The 23,713-nt window shown below is 42.8% G+C and overlaps 1 protein-coding gene across 28 annotated transcripts in view; it reads right to left on the bottom strand.

Moving 5' to 3' along the window:
* NRXN2 (neurexin 2) overlaps positions 1 to 23,713 on the bottom strand; it is a 3,426,600-nt gene that overhangs the window by 1,782,687 nt on the left and 1,620,200 nt on the right. For all 28 annotated transcript variants that reach the window (XM_073605072.1, XM_073605074.1, XM_073605073.1 and 25 more), the window contains one exon: positions 201 to 362. In XM_073605072.1, the coding sequence (XP_073461173.1) occupies positions 201 to 362 (162 nt within the window). The remainder of the gene's footprint in view (positions 1 to 200; positions 363 to 23,713) is intronic.

Raw genomic sequence — 23,713 nt, 5'->3', positions numbered from 1 at the left:
TATTTTATTTTCTCTAAAATTAAAAATTGTCAGCATAGTTTATAGTCATTGTTTTGTGTACAGTTGGTATGAATCTTTGTTCTTTAATCAGATTTAGTACATATTATCACTTAAAATGTTGCTTATGACTATTGAAGTGGGCACAATTATACATCTAACATGTATTAACTTATATATTAATATAATATAGGAATACTTACATCCTTAAGGCACCCCATAAAGTTGTTACTGACAGGGGACCCTGGGAGATCAGCTGTGTTTGGACTGCCCCCAATGTAGAAGAAGTCATCACTTCCCAGCATGGTGTAGTCTTCTTGAGTGTAACCAGTTGAAGTGAGAATTCCATCAACTGAAATAGTGACCTGTAAGTCAAGATGCACAGCAGACAAAAGGAAAGAGAATGGGAGAGATAGAAAGAAAAAGAGAGAGTGTAGAGGGAAAGGAGGGTAAAAAAGACAAACATTAGGTAAAGGCAATCAAAGCTGTTGATGTCTCACCATTTTCATGTCTGTTCTGTCTCTGAGGCAAGACCAGCTCTTCACCAAAGGCGAAATGAACAAAGGATCATATAAAAGAGTGGTATAACGTTTCAGGAATAGAGAAAAAAATGCATCTAGGTATGGATAACTTTAAATGTGAAGCATGGATATAAAAGAAGAGGGTGAGAGAAAAAGTTGTGAAAGGAAAAGGGGAATACATAATTTAGACGGGAAGAAAGATTCTACCATGGGAGTTTGTGAGTGGTAGATGTAGGAGGGAATATTTTTATCTATACTGCTCCAAGAGCTCCGAAAATCAAAAGTGTGGGATGTCCTTTCCTGACTTGCTAATCTTCTTAAATTTCTTCAGCTGTCTACATCATTGGCTTCAATGCTGGACATTTATGGGCAGAACTATTTATTGATTTGGCAAAGTAGATGTAACAATCACTTATTACCCAGATGTTTCTCAAGCCTCTGGAGATTGGCTATGATGTATTCTTTCCAACCTATCAGCAAGGGGTTCTGGTCAATAATTTCATCATTTATTTTTGAACATTTCACTACAAAGTAATGTGTTCATTTCTTTTACTAGTCTATAAACTTGCTCTGTTCCGCATGTCAGAAGACCTATGTGACTGGTTAAAGGTGGTCACTGCTCTTTAATTTCCTGTTCATAGCAGGTGTTTAAACCTGTCATTTACATATACTGTATATTGTCATATTTCCAAATCAACCTGAGTTATCCAAACTCAAAATATACTGTACCGTAAAGTTATTTTAAAGTACACTGAACCATAGCCAATATGTTTTTGAAAGACTGATTTACTAAATTTGCTTGTTTTAAACACAAAGTGTATTTAAGCCAAACTCAGCCACAAACCAAATTGTAATTAAATGCAGCTCTCACCTTATTTAGCAAAAATCTGCCACTTTTCCCGGCACATTATTTTAACAAGGTTTTCAATGCAGCCTGTTTACACACACAGGGAGGCAGTTTTTTGTAGGGAAGAATGGTTACACTAGCCAGCTACGTGTGTGCTGGGTGACTGGTCACCTCAATGCCTCTCTGTAGCTTCCTGACATCAGTGCTATCATAAATAAGTGTATTTAGTCTATCTACACTGCCAACGCTACCTTGCTTTGCTGCTCCTCATTCTGTGGGTCACCCTACACTGTTAAGAAATTATGCAAATGGTCCCTTCTCCTTTCTCCTACGGCTGCATGAAATCTTTGGACTGGGTACAGCAAGTAAAAAGAAACAGTAGGTGAGGTTACACAGGAAGAGAATGAGGAATGACTTTATTGGCTGATCATAAATGTGGATTTAAACTAAAATAGAAATTTCCCCTGAACCTGACTGGGATCTAAATATTTGCTTGGCAAGATTACTTATTATTTATTTAGTAAATCACATTTGTCAAACTAGCACACTATAACTTTGCGATATAGTTTTTTTAATGATAGTATTAAATGTATTGCTACTGCCATTCCGTTCCAATTCTGAATCTCTGTCTCAAAATAAAAGATGAAAATATCAAGCCTGAAGGCCGTCAGGCTAGGTTCACACTGTTGCGATCCAATTTTCATCTGACTTTTAGTGCGATTATGTAAAACAACTTGGATGCAATGTGGATGCTATTTTGAAGTTTTGAAGTTTGCATATTCTATGAGGTGAAAATCATGCTGAAATTGCACCAAAGTAGTACAGGAACCTTTCTCAAAATTGTGCTGTGCTGAGTTGTATTTATGTGGATGGGCACCACTGAAAACAATGCAATTTCTATTGTCATATGATTCTGTACAACTCAAGTCACATCTGAAATCGCACTAGTGTGAATAAAGCCTCAGTCTTCCATAATAGAAATGTTTATTGGAAAGTATAAATAATAAAGTCCACTGAATGATTTTACATGATGGGGTATTATTATGTAGTGTTCAGTTATGATTGTATTAAGTTGACTTATTTTTAGCATAAAGTCAAGTGTGGGTAAGAACATGTTCACAGCTTTGTTGTGCTTATATATGTAATTTTGCAGCCACTGTTAGTAACACATGGACATGCAGTTAGCATATAAATTAACACTGTGCTGGTGTTTATTTTAAAGTAACATCCATTCCCCGTAAACAACATCAACAAACTGCACTTGCATTAACAGATAATAATACAGAATATCAAAACAGATAAAGACCAAAGAGTCCATCTAGACCACCTAATTTCCTCATTAAGAAAGTGGATTACTGTTACCCGAGTGTATGAAAACTGTCTTCACTGTTTTCATAATCCATTCTTAGGTAGATTAGCCTTGAAAAAGTATAACAGGCTTATAAACCTCACAAAGCACTGAATGGTGATGCAAAATGTAAGGTTGTGTCTCCCCATCTGGTAAATGAGGAGGTACAAGGTTTACATTTAATACATAAAAATATAGAGCATTTGACAAATACCAGATTTTCCATGCCAACTGGATGTACCAAGGAGTAGTAGGGTATTCCAAACTAAGGGGAAGTGAAATGCTTATTAAGCTTAATGCTGTCTTTGCCTTTTTTGTTGGTTTTGTTTTCTATGCAATCATTTCTATATTCCACACCATATCCCAGGTGTTCCTTTATTAGTCTTTTTAAATCAAATTGGCTTTATTAGCTACAAAATCATAAGTACTGCCTAGTGAAATACATTAACTGTGCTACAACAGGTTTTGCTGTGCACATTTGAATAAGCTTTCCATCACAGTGCCCTGATCTTGATTGTATATTATGACATCCTGACCTTATCATCAGGCTAAAAGGCTTGCAATGAAGTTTTGGAAGTCTGATAACTGTAACACAGAAGTATATTTATAACCACCTTAGTGGCATTATTGAAACGCCGCTTTACTTATAATCTAACAAAGTCAAAGCATTGATTAGCATCCTGCAAATTTTGAGATATATTTATATATAATATGACAAAAATGACAGACTGCAGCACTCCCTTCTTTGGTCTGGAATCACTGGGTATGTCAATACACACACAAAGAAAACGTTTTCATTCTCTTTATGCAGCTGCAGCTACCATTTGTTTCTATATAAACAATATGACATACATGCATTCTGGAACATTACTCATTTTCTGGTTTAGGCTGGCCAAAAATCGACCAATAATAATAAAAACATACTCCATACTCATCTGTGGCAGATGAGGTTTAATGTTGATAAATGTAAAGTTATGGACTTAGGGGCTACAACTGGGGGATTCTGTAGTGGAGAAGGATCTCGGGGTTTTGGTAGATCATAAGCTCAATAATAACATGCAATGCCAAGCTTTGGTTTCCAAAGCGAGCAAAGTCCTTTCTTGTATTAAGAGAGATGTGGACTCCAGAGAGAGCGATATAATTTTGCCCCTGTACAAATCATTAGTAAGACCTCATCTGGAATATGCAGTTCAGTTCTGGGCACCAGTTCTCAAAAAGGATACCGGGGAACTGGAGAAAGTGCAGAGAAGGGCAACCAAACTGATAAGAGGCATGGAGGAACTCAGCTATGAGGAAAGATTAGAGGAACTGAATTTATTCTCTCATGAGAAGAGGAGATTAAGGGGGATATGATCAACATGTACAAATATATAAGGGGTCCCTAAAGTGATCTTGGTTTTGATTTATTCACTTTACGGTCATGTCAGAGGACATTAAGCCTAGAGGAAAAGAGATTTCATCTCCAAATACGGAGAGGTTTCTTCACAGTGAGAGCTGTGAAAATGTGGAATAGACTCCCTCCAGAGGTGGTTCTGGCAAGCTCAGTAGATTGCTTTAAGAAAGGGCCAGATTCTTTCCTAAATGCACACAATATAACTGGGTACTAACATTTGTAGGTACAACTGATCCAGGCAAAGTCCAATTGCCTCTTGGGGTCAGGAAGGAATTTTTTTCCCTGCTGTAGCAAATTGGATTATGCTTTGCTGGAGTTTTTTGCCTTCCTCTGGATCAACTGTGGGTATAGGATTGGGTATATGGAAATGTTTTATATTATTATTTATTTATTTATTTATTTATTTTTTATGTTTGACCTAGATGGATTTGTGTCTTTTTTTTAACCTGACTAACTATGTAACTCCTGATTTTTGGAAAACCATGGTCAATATTCCTTATTGCATACAGGTATGCAAAGATTAGGCAATATTTATTTTTCAATGGCATAATGGAGAGATTACTGTTCAGATTATAAATGATCAACATAGCAACTGTTTACAATATTTGATAAAAGTGGTATTAAACCCTTCTATTCTCTACAGCCAAGGAAGCTGCCATCTTACCTTCTGTTTGATCTGCAGTTGCTGCTCATGTGATCAGTTATGATATATTAGCCAGGCCTGGATTGGCCAAAGGGTAAACCGGGCACTTGCCCCTAGGCTGGGGCCCATGGGCTGGGGCTGAGCTGCTCTTTGAGCCCTCACCACTCACACGGGCTTCTCCATGGCTGGCCGGCTGCCAGTATAGCACAGCCATCGGCACCAGGGGGACAGAAACATGATGGGGGAGGAGCTAGAGGAGACACCTTCAGCCTCTCTGCAGCCGCACAACCCCTAGTATAGTTCGGCCGTTTCTGGGGGCGTGACCATGAAGGGGGAGGAGCTATAGGAGACACCTGCTGTAGACACCATGGAGCCGGCCCCCCTGTAACCTGGAGGAGCGGTGGGGGCTGCTGCATATAAAAGAATCATTCTCTCAATTTCCTCCTGCAGCCTCTTCTCCTCTCTCTCTGGCAGGCTTTCAGAGGCTGCAGGAGGAAATGGAGAGAATGATTCTTCTATATGCAGCAGCCTCCACCGCTCCTCCTACCTTGCTTCTTTCTGCTGCCCCCCCTGTGCTCTCCGCCCTACCCATGCTCTTTGCCCCCTTGTGCTCTCTGCCCCCCTGTGCTCTTCAGCCCCCTCTGTGCTCTCCGACCCACCCATTTTCTTTGCACCCTCATGCTCTCTGCCCCCCTGTGCTCTCCAGCCCCATCTGTGCTCTCCACCCCACCTATGCTCTTTGCCCCCTCGTGTTCTCCAGCCCCCTCTGTGCTCTCCGGCCCCCCCATTCTCTCTACCGCCCCCTCGTGCCATCCACCCCCCTGTGCTCTCCAGCCCCCTCTGTGCTCTCCGGCCCCCCATACTCTCTGCCACCCCCTCATGTTCTCAACCCCCCTGTGCCCTCCACCTCCCTGCCAATGCTCTCCAGCCCCCCGTACTCTCCAACTCCCTCCATGATCTCCACCTCTCCCCTGTGCTCTCAGCCTCCCCCTGTACATTTCACTTCTCCTCCAGTGCTCTCCAGCCTCCCCAGTGCTCTCTGCCTTCCCCCAGTGCTCTTCAGCCCTCCAGTGCTCTCCGCCTCCCCCCTGCTCTCTGTCTCCAGCCCCTCATGCTCCCTGCCTTACCCCATGTTCTTGCTTCCCCCTGTGCTCTCCGACCCCCCCGTGCTCTTCAGCCCCCCATGCTCTTCACTTCCTCCCAGGCTCTCTGCTGCCCCCCAGTACTCTCAGCCTCCCTCATGCTCTCCACCTCCCCCATGCTCTCCGCTGCCCCCCAGTACTCTCCACCGCCCTGTGCTCTCTGCCTCCCCCTGTGCTCTCGGCCTCCCACAGTGCTCTGAGCCCCCCATGCTCTCCACCTCCCCCCTGGCTCTCCACCTCCCCTTGTGCTCTCTGCCTCCCCCAGTGCTCTCAGCCTCCCCCATGCTCTCCAACTTCCCCCATGCTCCCTGCTGCCCCCTGCGCTCTCCACCTCCCCCCCATGCTCTCTGCTTCCCCCCTGTGCTCCTGTGCTCTCTTGGCCTCTCCTCCAGTGCTCTCTAGCCCTTCCAGTGCTCTTTGCTTCCCCGTGCTCTCTGCCTCCCCTCTGTGCTCTCGGCCTTCCACAGTGCTCTCAACCCCCTATGCTTTCCACCTCCCTTCGGCTCTCCACCTCCCCTTGTGCTTTCTGCCTCCCCCAGTGCTCTCAACCTCCCCCATGCTCTCCAACTCCCCCCATGCTCCCTGCTGCCCCCCTGTGCTCTCCACCTCCCCCATGCTCGCCGTCTCCCCCTGTGCCCTTTCTGCCTCTCCGCCAGTGCTCTCCAGCCCCCCCAGTGCTCTTTGATTTCCCCCCAGTGCTCTCCAGCCCCCGTGCTCTCTGCCTCCCCCCATGCTTTCTGCCTCCCCTGTGCTCTCTGCCTTCCCCTCATGTTCTCCGCCCCGTGCTATCCTGCCCTCCCTGTGCTCTCCGCTCCACCCCGTGTTTTTGTTTCACCCTGTGCTCTCCAACCCCCCACTCCCTGTGCTCTCGAGCCCCCCATGCTCTCCAGCACCACTGTGCTCTCCTCTTCCTCTCTGTGTTCTATGCCTCTCCCCTGTGCTCACTGCCCCCCAAGCTCTCCGCCCCCCCACAGTGCTCTCCGGCCTCCCCTGTGCTCTGGCCCCACCCCATGTTCTCAAGGTTCCTCCCTGTGCTCTCTGCCCCGTGCTCTCCTGCTCTCACTGTGCTCTCCGCTCCACGGTGTGTTTTTGCTTCCCCCTGTGCTCTCCAACTCCCCCCGTGCTCTTGGGCCCCACCATGCTCTCTGGCCCCCCTGTGTTCTCCTCTTCCTCTCTGTGTTCTCTGCCTCTCCCCTGTGCTTGCTGTCCCCCCCATGCTCTCTGCCTCCCCCCACAGTGCTCTCTGGCCTCCCCTGTGCTCTTGTCCCACCCCGTGTTCTTAGGGTTCCTCTCTGTGCTCTCAGCCCCCCCATGCTCTTTCCCATCCCCCGCACCTCTGCTGGGTTCCCCCTCCCCTCTCTCGGGGGATCCATCAGGGTGGAGAGTGGGGAAGGGAGCGGTTAACATGTCATGGGCTGCTCAGTCCAAAATGCCCGGGTCTATTTTTTGTCCCAGTCCGGGCCTGATATCAGCTATTTGATGGCTTCACAGTTCGGTTGAGAATATAAGCAGCTGTGACAGATATTATTCAAGGCATGCCTTGGATGCAGTGGTTTTGGGAAAGAGTTTAGTTCTGCTTAGTAGTTGTAAACCTCAGACATGAAATATGAACTAAGCACACCCCTCTATAGTGTATACTTATCTCAATTAAGAACACCGCATTTCTGATTGCTTCTTTGTTTCCCTGCTATCAGCATGAATCCCTTCTGACAAGTTTTCCTGACTCCAAGAGAAAAAAGGTGATGGGGAGGGAGCTCCAGCTGATTGACAGACTCAGCTCTTTTCCTCTGTACTGTGTGAAGAGGGGGGGGCGTGTTTCTTCCCTCCAATCAGTTTTCAGAGCTCTCCTGATTGAGCTCTGCAGAGTGTGACTTCAGTTCTCCTCCCCCTGTTTTGTGGCAGGGCACCCCTGTGCAGGCAGTCCCATTCATGTGAATTGGGATGCAGCAGCTGCATACAGAAACCGCTCCCAAACTGACAGCTGTGCGAGTGCGCAGCCCTGAATGTAGACAGTGTGAGTTCGGGACCATGCACCCGCACCCCCACAGCTGTCAAATTGGGAGCAGCAGCTGTGTCTGTGCAGCTGCTGCATCCCATTTGACATAAATGGGACTACCTACACAGGGATGCACAGAACACCTATGCATCTCCACACTGGCAAACATGGATCATCTTGCACGGGCATATGCTATAGCAAAACAGGCCTAAATAAGGAACTTGTAGGACTGCTGATACCACTTATGCAGTGAATATCCATACTTTTGTCTTAAGTGTACTATAGGAAACACTGGCCCAATGTATCATAAACAATTTCCAATGTTTAGCAAAATAATAACTGTTTTTACCATTTTGTCATGCATTTCTGCATCTTAGTGCTGCTGACCTTCTGTAGCCTCTTTGCAGCTACTTTCTTTCTACATTTATGCACTCCAGCAATGGCTGCATGGCGTTTCGCAGGGCGATGACAAAATGCAATAGCCGAATCAACCCGTTCAATTCTTTTCATTCAGCCAGCTTTAGTTAGGACCAATAAAACAATTGTGATCATAGCACAGGCCTACTTTATGTGCCAAAGGATGTGTGCCTACATTTGCTGTTGGGCAGGGAACGTTTACATCATTTAGCATGGACAAACGTGACAACTTCTGGCTGTCAATGATTGCTAAGGAGGCAGTGGGCACTTGTACCCACCACATCCTTGACTGTGTGCAGGCAAAAGCATCAAAAAACAGGTTGGCTAAAAGAAACCCTAAGGGCAGTGGTTACTCCACAGGATCATGCAGTTTAATAATGGTGCTTTATTGTCAAAATTCAATATTCAATGGCTTAAACCCCCATTGGACCTATTTTTAGTCCTCTGGTGAGCTATCTGCAATAGGGCTGAATTAGCCTGGTTTACACAGCTTGTATGTGAATAGTGCTCTGAAAGTGAGCAGCTGCTGCTGGTGCAAATGACAGCATTTCAAATTTTTAATTCGTGAAAGGTGGGAGTTCTTTTTTTAATGGTAATGCATACTGGGCAGCCATTTTGTTCAGATTTAGCCATTACATTTTATTTGTCATTTTCTTCTCTGTTTGAAAACCAGCAGCTCTGACCCCCCCCCCCCCCCCCCCAGAACAAAGCTATAGTTTCAAAGGGGCCTTCAGTAAATAAGGGCCTGGGTCTTCAAAATAACTTGTTATCTCTATTTAGGCCAGAGATCTGACAGAGTCTGCTAGCAATAATTTTCTGCAGCTTATCGCTAGAGACGGGTCGAACACCCCTCTTTTCGGTGTTCAATTTGCAGCAAAACTCCTGAACAGGGGAAATGTTCTAACGGCGAACCCCATTGAAGTCTATGTAAGCCGAACAGGAAAAATCATAAGTTCCAATTTTGAAGGCTTATATGCAAGTCATTGGCCATAAAAGGGGTATGGGGGTCTGGGTACTGTCTTGGGGGACAAGCATCAATAAAAAAATACAAATAAAATAGATTGCTTTTTCAGGAGCAGTGATTTAAATTATGCTTAAAGAGGAAGTAAACGCCCCTCGTTTGTTTGTACCTATAGGTAAGCCTATAATAAGGCTTACCCATAGGTACTGTAAAAATCTCTTAAACTTGCACCGTTTAGGAGATATTTACTGTATACTGCGGCGATTACCCCATCGGCGCATGTGCTCTGAAGGAACAGCCGCCCGTGACGTTTCTTCAGGGCCCTGTGTGGTGACCGGCGACATCATCGCAGCTCCGGCCAATCACAACGCCGGAGCCCCACGAACCCAGAAGAAACAACCGTCTCAGCGGTGGGCGGGCTTCATTCTAAGGTGAGTATTTCATAGTGAGCTAGTATGTGATGCATACTAGCTCATTATGCCTTTGTCTTCCAAGTTTTTTTGGGGGGGTTTACAACCTCTTTAAAGTGCAACAATAAAAATAAACAATTTAAATATAGAGCCTGGGGGACCTCTTAATGTGCCTATAAAGTGGTGAATCTGTAGCATGCATAAAACATTCTCCAGCAAAAATGTTTGGCATGGTGTTCCCCTCCAAATCCATACCTCACCCAAAGGGCCTGGTATGGACTGGGGAGGGGGGACCCCACACCATTTTTTTTTTCTTTATATTTTCTACCGGCTTTTTTTTTTTTTTGTTCAGCTGTCAGCGGGGAAACTTATTGACAGCTGATGACTCATTGGTTGTGAAAGATGCCCACCATGGTCGAAGATCTGCTGCTACACATCTTTCCTGCAGACGTCAGACAGTTTGTGTTGAAGTGAAGGCCAAAACAACCCTTTCTCTGTGCTGTTCGTCAGTGAGAAACCCAAAGGAACTCACTCCAACTTGCAGCCAGTCATTGTAGGCAACCGAACTGTAACTGTAACATAGTCTATCACCTCTTCAATCCATCATGAATGCTGCTGCCAGACTCATCCACCTTACCAATCGCTCTGTCTCTGCTACCCCTCTCTGTCAATCCCTCCACTGGCTTCTGGATGGCCAAAGAATTAAATTCAAAATACTAACAACTACGTACAAAGCCATCCACAATTTAGCCCCCAGCTACATCTCTAGCCTAGTCTCTAAATACCAACCTACTTGTTCTCTTCGTTCCTCTCAAGACCTTCTGCTCTCTAGCTCCTTCATCACCTCTTCCCATGCTCGCCTCCAGGACTTTTCCAAAGCCTCTCCAATCCTATGGAATGCCCTACCCCAATCTATCCTCTTATCTCCTACTCTATTAGCTTTTAGACGATCCCTGAAAAACCTTCTCTTCAGAGAAGCCTACGCTACCCACACCTAACAACTGTTTTTTTTTCATTTTCTCCATCAGCTTACCCCCCACAGTGATTACCTTTTGTTTCCACTTGACCCTCCCTTCTTTATTGAAAGCTCTAACAAGCAGGGCCCTCTGATCCCTCCTGTATTGATTTGTTTTTTAAGTGTACTGTCTGCCCTCATGTTGTAAAGTGCTGCGTAAACTGTTGGCGCTATATAAATCCTGTATAATAATAATAATAACTGGTTTCTGCAACACAGGAGCTGAAGTCACCTTAGTCAGACCAGTGGTGATAGAAGAATAAGACATCATCCCAGTGAAGTTTCTTACCCTCACCGGAGTTTGGGGGACCCATTCCCACATACCCCATGCATATGTGTTCATCAACTAGGGTGCAGGAAGTGGAATGAGAGAGATGGGAGTCTCTGAGAAGATCCCCACAGCTGTTTTGTTGGGTGCCAATTTAGGGACCCTAGTCTCATATTATGCACCTGCTGAGGACACACCCAGGGAACCCTCTGGACCTCCAAAGGTACTGTGTACAGATGTGGGTTTAATATCTGGGCAACGTGTGGATGGCCAGAGGGGGGCAGAGGGTGGAGTGGAAGTACCAGGTCCTCCTTCTTCAAAGGAAGGAGAGGAGACCCTCTTGTCTGTGAAGGTAACAAACATATGTTTCAATAATGCTACAAATGTAAATGTTGAAAGTAATGATGCTGATGATGCATTGCCAATATTGGTGGTCACTCGCTGTGTGGCAAAGGCAGCAAAGGCGCAGGCTCTGGTCCGGGAACAGCAGGGGGAGGTCTCTGATCCCTCTTCTAGTTTTGACCCAGTGGACTCCACCTCTGTTGAGCCTTAGCAGCTGTCTTTGTTTGCCACATGACCGCTTACTGGGACTTTTAGTTCCACCTTTGGGACAGCACTGCAGAATGACCAAACCTTCTAGCTGATCGCCCTCCTGCTGAGAAGGATTAAGGGTTTACTGGGACAAAGGAAAACTGTACAGAGAGGGTTTGCCCACAGAGGGGAATGTGACTGACATAGGTAGGAGACAGCTTGTTGTACCAAGTCAATTCAGGGGACAGTTGCTGAAAGTGGCTCATGAAATTCCCCTAGCAGGGCACTTGGGGATCAATAAGACCAGGGCGTGATTGATACACAACTGTTACTGGCCTACCATGCTCGCTGACATAGCTGACTACTATCAGTCCTGCGTTACCTGCCACCGAGTTGGCAAGGTAGGAGATGTACACAGGGCTCCACTACAACCTTTGCCTTTGATTGATGAACACTTTAAGCGGGTGGTAGTGGATATCATTGGGCCTCTAGCCCTCCCTAGCAGTTCAGGCAAACATTATATCCTGAGAGTTGTCGACTATGCCACGTGTTATCTAGAGGCTGTGGCTCTCTCCTCCCTCCAGGCAGACAAGGTTGCTGTTGTTCTGCTAGGGATCTACACAAGAGTGGGATTTCCGGCCAAGCTCAATAGCGATAAAGGCCCCCAGTTTGTGTCCAAATTAATGCAAGCCCTCTGTCAGAAAATACAGATGACGATATCATGGCCAGTCCTTATCATCCACGAACGGCTTGCGCAAGCGTTTCAATGGCACCTTGAAACAAATGTTGCTCTCCTTTCTGGAATCCCGGGGAAAGGACTGGGATTGATATCTGCCTCATCTTCTGTTTGCTTACAGAGAGGTGCCACAGCAGTCCAAAGGCTGCTGTGGCACCCGACTGGAACTGTCAGTTTTTTTCCATTCAACCCACGGGGTTGCACGAAAAAAAACTGTAGTGTATACCAGGCTTTAGACCTCCAGATTAACTCCAACCTTACCCCACTTAGATACCTGGCCTGAGGAGAGTGCTGGCAGTATTTGGTGGCAGGTTTACTGGAAAACCTGGGAGGACACCCCTTGCTGTCAACAAGGTGAAAACCGGGGCACCGTTTTTAAACAGTTGGACTATCATGTCTCTCTGGAGGTGCTTGCTGACATGAAAAGGGAGGTTGAGGAAATGCTACAGGTGGGGGTGATTCAGAAGTCCCACAGTGCCTGGGCATCACCAGTAGTCCTGGTCCCAAAAAAGGATCAGACGACCAGGTTCTGTGTGGACTACAGGAAGCTGAATGTCATCACCACTGCAGACGCCTACCCCATGCCCCAGATTGATGAGTTGTTGGATAGGCTGCTTTCTATATCACAATCATAGATCTAAACAGAGGGTACTGGCAAATTTCTCTGGCACCAGAGGCTCGGGAAATGTCTGCCTTCATCCCCCCATTTGGCTTGTTCGATTTTACCGTCATGCCATTTGGGATGAAGAATACCCCAGCTACGTTCCAGAGAGTCATGAATGACTTTCTGGAAGGGCTGGAAACCTTTTCAGTAGCCTACCTGGATGACATTGCCATTTTCAGCCCTACCTGGTGCACCTGTCACAGGTCCTGGACAAACTGACAGCAGCTAATCTGACTGTCAAACCCAGGAGGAGGCACCCTGAGACCCGAGACAGGGAAGAATGAGGCCATCCTGGCCTTGCCTACCCCTCAACCAAAAATCAGGTTATGTCATTCTTTGGGACAGCTGGCTACTATAGGAAGTTTGTATGTAACCATAGTAGCCTGGCGAAACCTCTGACTGACTTAACTAAAAACTGCCCAAGGTGGTGTCTTGGACACCAGAATGTGAGGGGGCATTTCAGGCGTTGAAGGTGGCACTGGCCAGTGCCCCTGTGCTACAGGCTCCAGACTTCACCCACCGTTTCCTAGTGCGGACCGATGCCTCTACCTTTGGATTGGGTGCAGTTTTTAGCCAGGTGGATAATGCAGGAGAGGAACATACCATCCTCTACCTGAATCGAAAAGGAATGTCTTGCGATCATGTGGGCTCTCTAAAAGTTGCAAATTACCTTTATGGACGGCACTTCACTGTGGTCAGCGATCACAATCCCCTGAGCTAGCTAAATCGTGTTGTTGGGGAGAATGGTAAACTACTTTGATGGAGCTTAATTCTTCAGCAATATGATTTCACCATACAACATAAGAAGGGCAGCACCCATGGCAAGGTTGTTACGACAAGCCGAGCCAGCAGGAGTCGGTTGCGTCAAGGGGGAAATTGCAGTTGCCTCCCATGCAACCACCTGAGGGGGGAGGTGTAATGGTCATGTGTACTGGGCACACGAATAGCTGTGTGTGTAGCAGCCATTTTGTTCACGTTCAGCCATTACATTGTATTTGTTTTTTTCCTCTCTGTTTTCCTTGTCAAAAGAAGTTTATTGAGTATACAATGTTATAAAGATACATAAAGTAAGTTTACAAGGATCTATAAAGTAAGCTCATTGTTTTATAGTAGGGTTTATATAGGTAAATATCATGAAATTTCAAATATTAAACATTGGGTTCACGTAAACCTAAATTAAAGATATATATCATTTCCTTAGTTACTTTTGTAGGTATTTAAATGATTTATACCTACTATACATATTGTTTACAAGTAGTGTGTATATAGGTCAAATAAATTCTGATAATGAGCTTTAATCGTAAGGTGGAGAAAAGGAAAGAGAAAGAAGAAAAAGGGTTGAAAGGTAGAGGTATGGTCCACAAGGTTGTCCCGCTCGTCAGTTTATTATTCTTTTTAGTTCTCTTTGAAGCCTTAGAATGGGTGTCTCTGTAAGTCATTTAATCTGTTACCATGGCAACGGGACAGAGTCATTGAAGTTTGACAGGAACTGTTGTTTTATCCAAGGATGCCAAAGTTTTTCAAATTTTGGAATTTGATTTTGATCGATGGCTACCATCTTAGCATGGGACATTGTATTATTCATTCTGTGAATTGTTTCTGCTAGTACCAATGTAGGAGATTTCCATGCCTTGGCCACTGTTTGTTTTGCAGCCGTTATTAGTTGGATCATAAGTTTGAATTGAGAGAGTGTTAACCATTCCGGTTTTAGATTAAGTAAAGTTAAATATGGATCTGGTTGTATTATTTTTTTAAATATTTTAGATGCAATCACGAAGACTTCCTTCCAGAAGGTTTGGATTATTGGGCACGTCCACCATATGTGTAAATGTGTGCCTATTTCTGGGCATCCTCGAAAACAAAGAGCTGAGGTATTAGGTGAATATTTTGCCACTCTAGCGGGTACAAGGTACCAGCGAGTTAGGACTTTATAATTTGTCTCCAGTGCTAAGATGTTGGGTGAAGATGACTTAGATGTGAGCCATATGTTAGACCAGTCCGTGTCTTCTAAAGTTCGTCCCAGGTCCTCCTCCCACCTCTGAACGTAAGAGGGTCTATTAAGATTTGCTACTCCATATAATTGATTATAAAGTGATGAAATTGTACCTTTAGCAAATGGATCTTTTGTACAGATTGATTCAAAAATGGATAATTGGGATAATGGTGTATCCCCCTTTAGGAATGGTGTATAGAAATTTTTGATTTGGAGATATCTAAATATCTCAGAGTTTGGTAGATCATATTTTTCTCTAAGCGATGGGAATGAAAGGAATGATTTAGATGCTATGAAGTCATTTAGTGTCTGAATGCCTGATGTTGTCCAAGCTTTAAAAGAATTTGGGTAGATCCATGCCGGATAAAAGGCCGGATTTCTGATAAAAGAAAGGAGAGGATTGTGTGGAGATTGTAACTGATATTTGGTTTTTAGTTTATCCCAGAGAGATAAGAAGTGTTTAGTTATGGGATTATGAATTTTAAAGCGGTCTTTAGGATCAAGCCATAATAAATTTGATATTAATAGAGGGTCATTTTCTGAAGCCTCTATAAATACCCATAATGGGATTTCCTGTTTTGCATGGTATTTGGACAGACTGGCCAAATGTGCTGCTCTGTAGTAGTTAGTAAAATTAGGGTATCCCAGGCCTCCTTTATTTTTGGGAAGATGTAGTGTGTGTATAGGTATACGTGGTTTAGAAGAGCCCCATATAAACGAAGTTGCTCTTTTTTGTACTATTCTCAAAAAATAGGAAGGAATTGGAATAGGGAGGACTCTGAATAGATAAAGCAATTTGGGTAGAATAGTCATTTTGATTGCATTAATCTTCCCTATCCAGGATAAAGGAAGTTGCGACCATTGTTTTATTAGATTTGTGATCTGTCTTAATACAGGAGGATAATTGGTTGAGAATAAGTCAGAATGAGATGCTGTTAAATGAATTCCAAGATATGGGATTGATTTTTCTGCCCATGTGAATGGGAGTGCGGCCCTAGCCGGGATCAATTCCATGTTTGTGAGTGAAATATTAAGCACTAGGCATTTCTTAGGATTAATCATAAGGCCGGATAGGGCTGCAAACCCATCAAGAGCTGGTATTAAGTTAGGACCAGAGACCTGTGGTGATGATAGAAAAAGTAATATATCGTCTGCAAATATACATAATTTGTGTGTAATACCTCCTACTTCAATGTCAGTTATAGTTTGGTTTGTTCTGATGTATTGGGCCATGGGTTCGAGTATAAGGGCAAATAATAAGGGAGATAATGGGCAACCCTGTCGGGTACCTCTTTCGATATTAAAGGCTTCAGATTTGTATCCAGCATATTTTATATAGGCTTTGGGTTTATTATATAATGCTTTGATCCATGTTAAAAAGTGGGGTCCAAAACCCCATTTTTGTAATGAATATTGCATATATTGCCAGGATACTGTGTCAAATGCCCTCTTAATATCGAGAGACAGAAAACATAAAGGGATTTTCCGTTTTTTAGCAATATGTGCCAATAACACTGCCCTGCGTATATTATCGCCTGCCTGTCTATTTGGCATGAAGCCTACTTGATCTCTATGTATTAATTTTCCTATAATGCTATTGAGGCGTTTTGCTATTATTTTTGCTAATAATTTAATATCGAGGTTTAACAGAGAGATAGGCCGATAATTCACACAGGAAGTATCATCAGAAAGGGGTTTTGGGATCATACAAACAATTGCCGTTAGTGTTTCTTGCCGAAAAGAATGTCCATCTAGAAGTTTGTTAAAAGTTTCAGTGAGAATGGGAGAGAGTATTTCTGAGAATGTTTTATAGTATAAAGCCGAGTAGCCGTCTGGGCCTGGTCTTTTATTAAGTTTTAGGTCTTTTATGGCGTTAGCAACTTCATCTATAGTTATAGGCTCATCCAAACTGCTTTTTTGATTTTGAGATAACTCAGGTAAGGTTATTTTTGAGAAGAAGGATTCAGCCTCTGTAGGATTAAATTCATTGTTTGTCTTGTATAAAGTTGCGAGATGTGAGTGAAATTTATGGACTATTTTAACTGGATTACAAGTGTAAACATTTTTTGATAATTTCAAACGTATTGGTTTGAAAGATTTGTTAGTTGAATTTAATGCCCGAGCCAAATATGTACCTGGTTTGTTTGTATTCATGTAGAAATTGTGTTTGGAGCGTTTGAGGGATTTATCAACTGACTCCGTGAGAAATAGATCGTATTCCAATCTAGATTTTTCCAGATGAGATTTTGTACTCTGAGATGGATTATCTTGGAATGATATGTAGGCTGCATTAAAATTGAGTTCTAGTTTTTTTGCTAGATTTTTGCGTTCCCGTTTAAATAGTGCCATTTGTCTTTGTATTGTACCACGCAAGACAGGCTTATGAGCTTCCCACAGTGTTATTGGGGAGATGTCTGTTGTATTATTAATTGATATGTATTCCTTTAAAGCTTGTTCAATGGCCATCTGATGTAATGGTTGTTGGAGCATTATGTCCGGTAAGTACCACGTTGGGTCATGCGCTTTTGGTATGGCTGAGGCTATAGTAGTGTATACTGCATTATGGTCAGACCACGGAATCGGAATTATATCTGATGCAATAATTTCTGGTATCATTCCTATTGTTAGAAAAATATGATCTATTCTGGTGAAGGTTTGATGAGGGTGCGAGAAATAAGTGAATTTCTTTTTCATTGGGTTACTTTCTCTCCATGAATCTACCAGATTGTATTTGGAAAGAAGTTGAGAAAAAGGTAATCTAGAGGTTATTTTGGATGGTGTAAAAGGTGATTTATCTAGAAATGGGAGGAGGACCTGGTTCGAATCCCCACACATTATCACTGTTCCTATTTTGTGTGTATTAATCACTTGTAATATATGTGAGAGGAATGGTGTAGGTTGTTTGTTAGGAGCGTAGTAGGAAATCACCGTGATTGCTGTATCCATTATATAACCCATGAGTATCAGGTATCTACCTTCTGGGTCTTTAATTTCTGATGATAAGGTGAATGGTGTGGATCGGTGAAATGCAATTAGAGTTCCCCTTTGCTTGGTACAGGCAGAAGCCGTGTAAATTTGTTGATAAAAAGGAGAAATATATTTTGGAGTAGAATCTTTGGTGAAGTGTGTTTCTTGGAGGCATACTATGTGAGCCTTCTTGTTATGGAAAGTACGGAAGGCTTTGGTCCTTTTTTGAGGGACATTTATTCCCTGAACATTCAGGGAAAGTATATTCAGTGGTGCCATGGCAATAGATCAAATAGTTTTGACTTACTTTTTGTTATGCAGAGCTGACTGCGCAGATCAACCTGTGTGGACTGAAGAGATGAATAGATAGAAAAGAAACCAGTGAATTCTGGAGTAAAGAGTAAACAAAAAACATATGAGATTAGATGATACATTGTATAAATTATTTTTTGCAAGTAATCACAATTTACCCGTGAAAGAGAATAAATATCTCTCTCAGAGGAATAAGTGCCTTCGTCACACTCCCACATAATATGGTTGGGAGAATGAGGAGGGCTAATGGGGGTACACGGATCTTCCGCTTACAGGAGAGAAGTGCTATGTCAAAAGACATCAAAATGATGTTTCATTAATTGGAGTGCAGAATATAGTTTTTGTTGAAATTATTTATTCCAGGGTGGTTGTATATGGTTAGTCTTGCCCTAGGCTAAATAATTCAGTTAGAAAGGTACTGTTAATAACTTTGGTATTGATGAAGATAGTTTGAATTATTTTGGGATTTTAACCCTTTTAGAGTAAACAATTACATATTTTATTCATATGTAACTGTTTAGATATGTTAACTCATAAAATTGAGGTTGTATTGCTTCAGATTAGAATAAACAAAAACATAATTCTAGGAACTAGTTAGATAATAATATATTTGTTTTAGGAAAAGAAAGAAAAAGCTTCCATTACTTCTGGATTATTGAACATATTTGTCCTAAAAAGTAATAAATCTATTGTTATTACCTGATAATATATAACTGAACAAGAATTTCCTTATTTCACTTATATATTCTAAGGCTATATGAATCAGAAGTAATAAGAAATATAACTGGAATGTAACATGATCCCACACAGTGTGTGACTATCAGAATGCAGTTACATTCAGTTATAAATATAGGTTTTTTATAGAGAACCATCTCTTAGTATAATAAATGAAGAGATATCAGGAATTAGGATGTCAGTCCATTGAATCTTCTTGGTCCATGGATGATGTGGCATAACGGCCTCTTTTGTGAGAATGATGATTCCCATTTTGTTCTGAAATTTTCTGGGTGCTGCCTGAAGGTGAAGATGATGTCATTCTTCTGCGTGTGGGAGTGTTGCTGCTTGTGGATTCTGTCAGATTTAATTTTAAAAGGGTTTGTTGTAGTTCATCTGCTGATCTGCTTCTGTAAATTGTACCTTGGTAGTTAAATCTGACTGAAAAGGGGAAGCCCCACTGATACATAATGTTGTGGCGTTGCAGTTCCATTAGTTGGGGTTTCATGGATCGTCTTTTAGTAATAGTAAGTTGGGATAGGTCAGCAAAAATTTGATAATTGTGTCCTTGAAAATTAAGTTCCTTTTTTTCTCTTGCAGCAATTAGTATTTATTCTTTCGTTCTGTAATAATGAAATTTTGTGATTATATCACGTGGGGGTCCATCTTTCTTTTTGGCTGTGAGGGCTCTGTGTACTCTGTCCAGTTCTAAACGTTCAATAGGGATATCTGGCTTTAGTTCTTGTAATAGAGCAGTAATAGTAGATTGCAGGTCTGTCACAGTTTCAGGTATTCCCCTTATGCGTAAGTTTGAACGTCTGGCTCTATTTTCGTAATCTTCGAGCTTAGTTTGAAGTATTAAATTCTCTTTTTTTAATTGTTCCAATTCTGTTATATTTTCTTGGGTTGTAATTTCAATTTCATCCATTTTTATTTCTAAAGCTGCGGTGCGGTTTCCCAGCTCTCTTATTTCTTTGGTTAGGCTTTTTGTTATTTGGTCTGAGGTTTGTTTTAAAGCCTTATGAAGCATCTTTTCAAATTGTAATAATATTACTGGGGATACTGAGGAGGCTTGTGGAGAAGTTTGTGAGAGGATTTGTTCTGTATCTGACTCAAATGGAGAGTCTTGCTGTGACATTTTCTGTCTGTGAGAGCGCCCTGATGCTGTATATTGTGAGGTGACTGGAGCTGCTTCAGCTGCAGTGAGTGCCTGTGAGCTCTTTGTGAGGTGATTTTTATTTCTGCCACGGTTTCCTCCCAGTACCATATTTCCTGCCCAAACTTTCACAGTTTGTTCCCTGGGGCAAAAAGGTTCAAATGGATACCTTTTGAGCCTGCAGGCTCCGCTTTGTCCTTCTCTTCTCTCCTCAGCGGTGTGGAGCTCTAACAATGCATGTCTGCTCTGCTAGGCTCCGCCTCCTGCCCCCCTTTCCTCTCTGTTTTAAAACCAGAGATCCAGCAGCCAAATCCACACACAATTCATAAACTCAGACAGGACCACAACACATTAATATTAAGTATAAATTTGAATGGGGAATATCATACCAAACATTTTTTAGATCATACATGACTAAGCTAGAGCATACAGAAGGGGAGATAGCAGTCTCCTACCTCTTGGGTGACAGGCCCATTCGATATAGACATGTGCATTCGTTTTGGTCCGTATGCATTTTCATCCGAATTTCGGGTATTTTCGTTATCGTTTTAATAAACGATAACGAACGTGCAGAATCCGAAAACCGAAAGATCCGACATAAACAAATGCTTTATTTTCGTTTTCGTTGTGACAACAGTTCGATATAGGTAGGAGATTCGACATGACGCTGACAATAGCAATCTGTGTCCATCGAACCTGTGGTCAAATGTGCCTAACCTTAGCTCTAGTAGTCCAAGATTATTCTACATAGAGAGAAAAGATTCGACATTATAGAGACAATAGCAAAAAAGGTCAAATGTGCCTAACCTAACTCTATTAGTCCAAGATTATTCGACATAGAGAGAAAAGACTCGACATGAAGATTCAACGAAGCAGTCGCCGCGAGCGGACATTTATGGTCAGATGCTCAGCCCATAGGCTATAGAAGAAGTCTCATGTTGGTTGACTAGTAATAATAATTAATAAATATAATTATTACTAGTGTCATACAACATTAGAATTCTACTATAGCTTGTAGGTGAAACATTCAACCGGAGATGTACGATTGAGGCGTCGTACAGTTTAGCTGCTCCGTCGAATCTTCTTAGAACATTCGACAGACACCATAAGCCTTCAATAACAGATTTGACGTTAATTATTTTGGATTTTCGGATGAATGCATTTTTTAACGAAACAAAATAAATAAAAACGAATTTTGGGAGTAACTAAATAAATTTATTTTTCGGACAAAAACGAAATTCCGAAACAAAATATTTCAGTGTGCACATGTCTAATTCGATATAGTCTGTGTTTGGTATCACTGCACATAAAATGTAATGCTGAACAATATTCTACCAGTTTCTAGATTGCAACCTGCACAACATGTTGGAAAATATTCATATTAGTATAAAACTGTTGTGTAAGGGAGGGCCACTCCTCAGCCACATAACTGGTCATATGGTCTCTGACAACACCCCTGTGATATCAGAGGAAAAGGAGGCTGCTCCTGAAGTTGACAGCTCTTATGTACCATCAAGCAACTGAAGACCTGTAAAGTTATGAGAGCCAATTTACCACCTTGCTCATTGACTGAAATCTGCTGAAACACAATATTGCAAATATTCTAATTTTCAACTCCTTTTTATTTCTTCCCTGTTGTTTTATTATCTCTTTATTGCTTTGTAACACCCTTTTTCTGTAAATATTTTATTTGCATCACGTTGACCTTTTCATTATTAAACCATATTTTGAAAAGTGTTAAAACTGTCTCTAAGGGGGGCGTGGCCACTGCAAGAAAGTGTGAGGACGTGTCTCAGCAGAGCTCCGGCTGGCCTGCTCCTATCTTTAGCTCCTGCGGGAGCTAACTGAGGGGAAACTACCCATACTGGGATGCCACCAAAGCGGAGACAGTCCCTGCCACCACAGCGGACCCCCTGGCTTCGTTCTAGCTCCCTGGACGTGTATTTTTGAGGCGGCGGCTGCGGCCAGACCCATGATTCCGTGATGGCGCTCTGCAGCCACACATGTGGCCTCCTCGATTCCTTCCCCACAGCTACCATCAGTATCACCCCCCCTCCTCACCTGGTTCCACACATAGCTCAGTTTGAAGCTCAGACCTGGGAGAAACCCTGGGGGACAGAGACTTGCGACTGCACATCATGTCTCTCCAAACAAAGGCTGATCTGGACAGTTTTGCAGTCAGGATGGAGAAAGCACTGAGGCAGGACATTGAAGCTGTGCAGGCTGACACAGCTCATTTAGCGGTAGAGTAGAGGCTTTGGAGACATCTGTGGAGGACATCACCCTCACCTTACAAGCCCTGCAATGCACTGTAAAGCACAGAATCAGCGTATTGACTCCCTGCTTGACCAATCGGATGATGTAGAAAACCACAGCCGCAGGGTTAATATTTGCATTAGAGGCCTATTGGAAGCTATTGCACCCAGGGTCATAGTCCCCATCCTTCAAGGTATCTTTAAGCTGATCCTGGGCAGAGAGGAGCCGGACCATATTGAAATTGATTTTGCTCATAGAGCTTTAAGACCTCCCTCAGAAGATCTGGATAAATCAAGGGATATATATTGCAAGCTCCACAAATCTCACTAAAGGAACGTATCATGTATCATGTCAGAGGTGTCCACCATGTGGACTTTGATGGGGTCAAACTGTCCCTATTTCCAGACCTTTCTTTTTTTTCTTTTAAAGATTTTTTTATTGCATTTTTTAACAAACATACATACATAAAAAACTCACAAACAGAACAATAACACATAGTACAGAATGCTCCTATTCCAGCTTATAATACAGGGAAATTGTGCATCAATTAGACACTACACTAGGCAGTGAAAAATACATCTAATATGGGTATCAATCTTGGAAGGTAGGTACTAGGGATGGGCTGTCTGTTCGGGTCGAACATGAGTTCGACTCGAACATTGGCTGTTCGCCGAATAGCGTACAATTTGGGGTGTTCGCTGCAAATTCGAAAGCCGCGGAACACCCTTTTAAAGTCTATGGGAGAAATTAAAAGTGCTAATTTTAAAGGTTAATATGCAAGCTATTGTCATAAAAAGTGTTTGGGGACCTGGGTCCTGCCCCAGGGGACATGTATCAATGCAAAAAAAAAAGTTTTAAAAACGGACGTTTTTTCGGGAACAGTAATTTTAATAATGCTTAAAGTTTAACAATAAAAGTGAAATATTCCTTAAAATTTTGTACCTGGGGGTGTCTATAGTATGCCTGTAAAGTGGCGCATGTTTCCCGTGTTTACAACAGTCCGAGAGCAAAATGACATTTCTAAAGGAAAAAAAGTCATTTAAAACTAGTACTAGCGCTAGTGCCGGTTATTAATGAATTGTTGGGTCTCTGCAATACACATAAAAGTCATTGAAAAAGTCAGGGAAAAAGTAATTCCCTGTGATGTCAGAGGGGGGCGGGGTCACCGGGTGGCCCTGTCCTCAGTTATATTAGAAGTGTCAGAAGAACAGAAGCGTCACACAGCAGGATGGATGGATGCAGATCGTCTGAAGAACGAAGCGGGAAAGTTCTAGAGTGGCTAGTCCTCCCAGGTCCCTCCCCCCAACTCTGTCGCCTGCTTCCTGTCTCTCTCCATGCGGCTTCTAATCTACACTGCAAGGAGATTAATAGAGATTGAGGAAAAAACGCTAGAGCCATGGTTAATGGATGAGAATCTGTTTGGGTT

This window comes from Aquarana catesbeiana, linkage group LG11 (assembly GCF_042186555.1).
Source record: "Aquarana catesbeiana isolate 2022-GZ linkage group LG11, ASM4218655v1, whole genome shotgun sequence".
Classification (NCBI taxonomy): Eukaryota; Metazoa; Chordata; class Amphibia; order Anura; family Ranidae; genus Aquarana; species Aquarana catesbeiana.
This window is presented reverse-complemented; position numbering and strand designations above follow the sequence as displayed.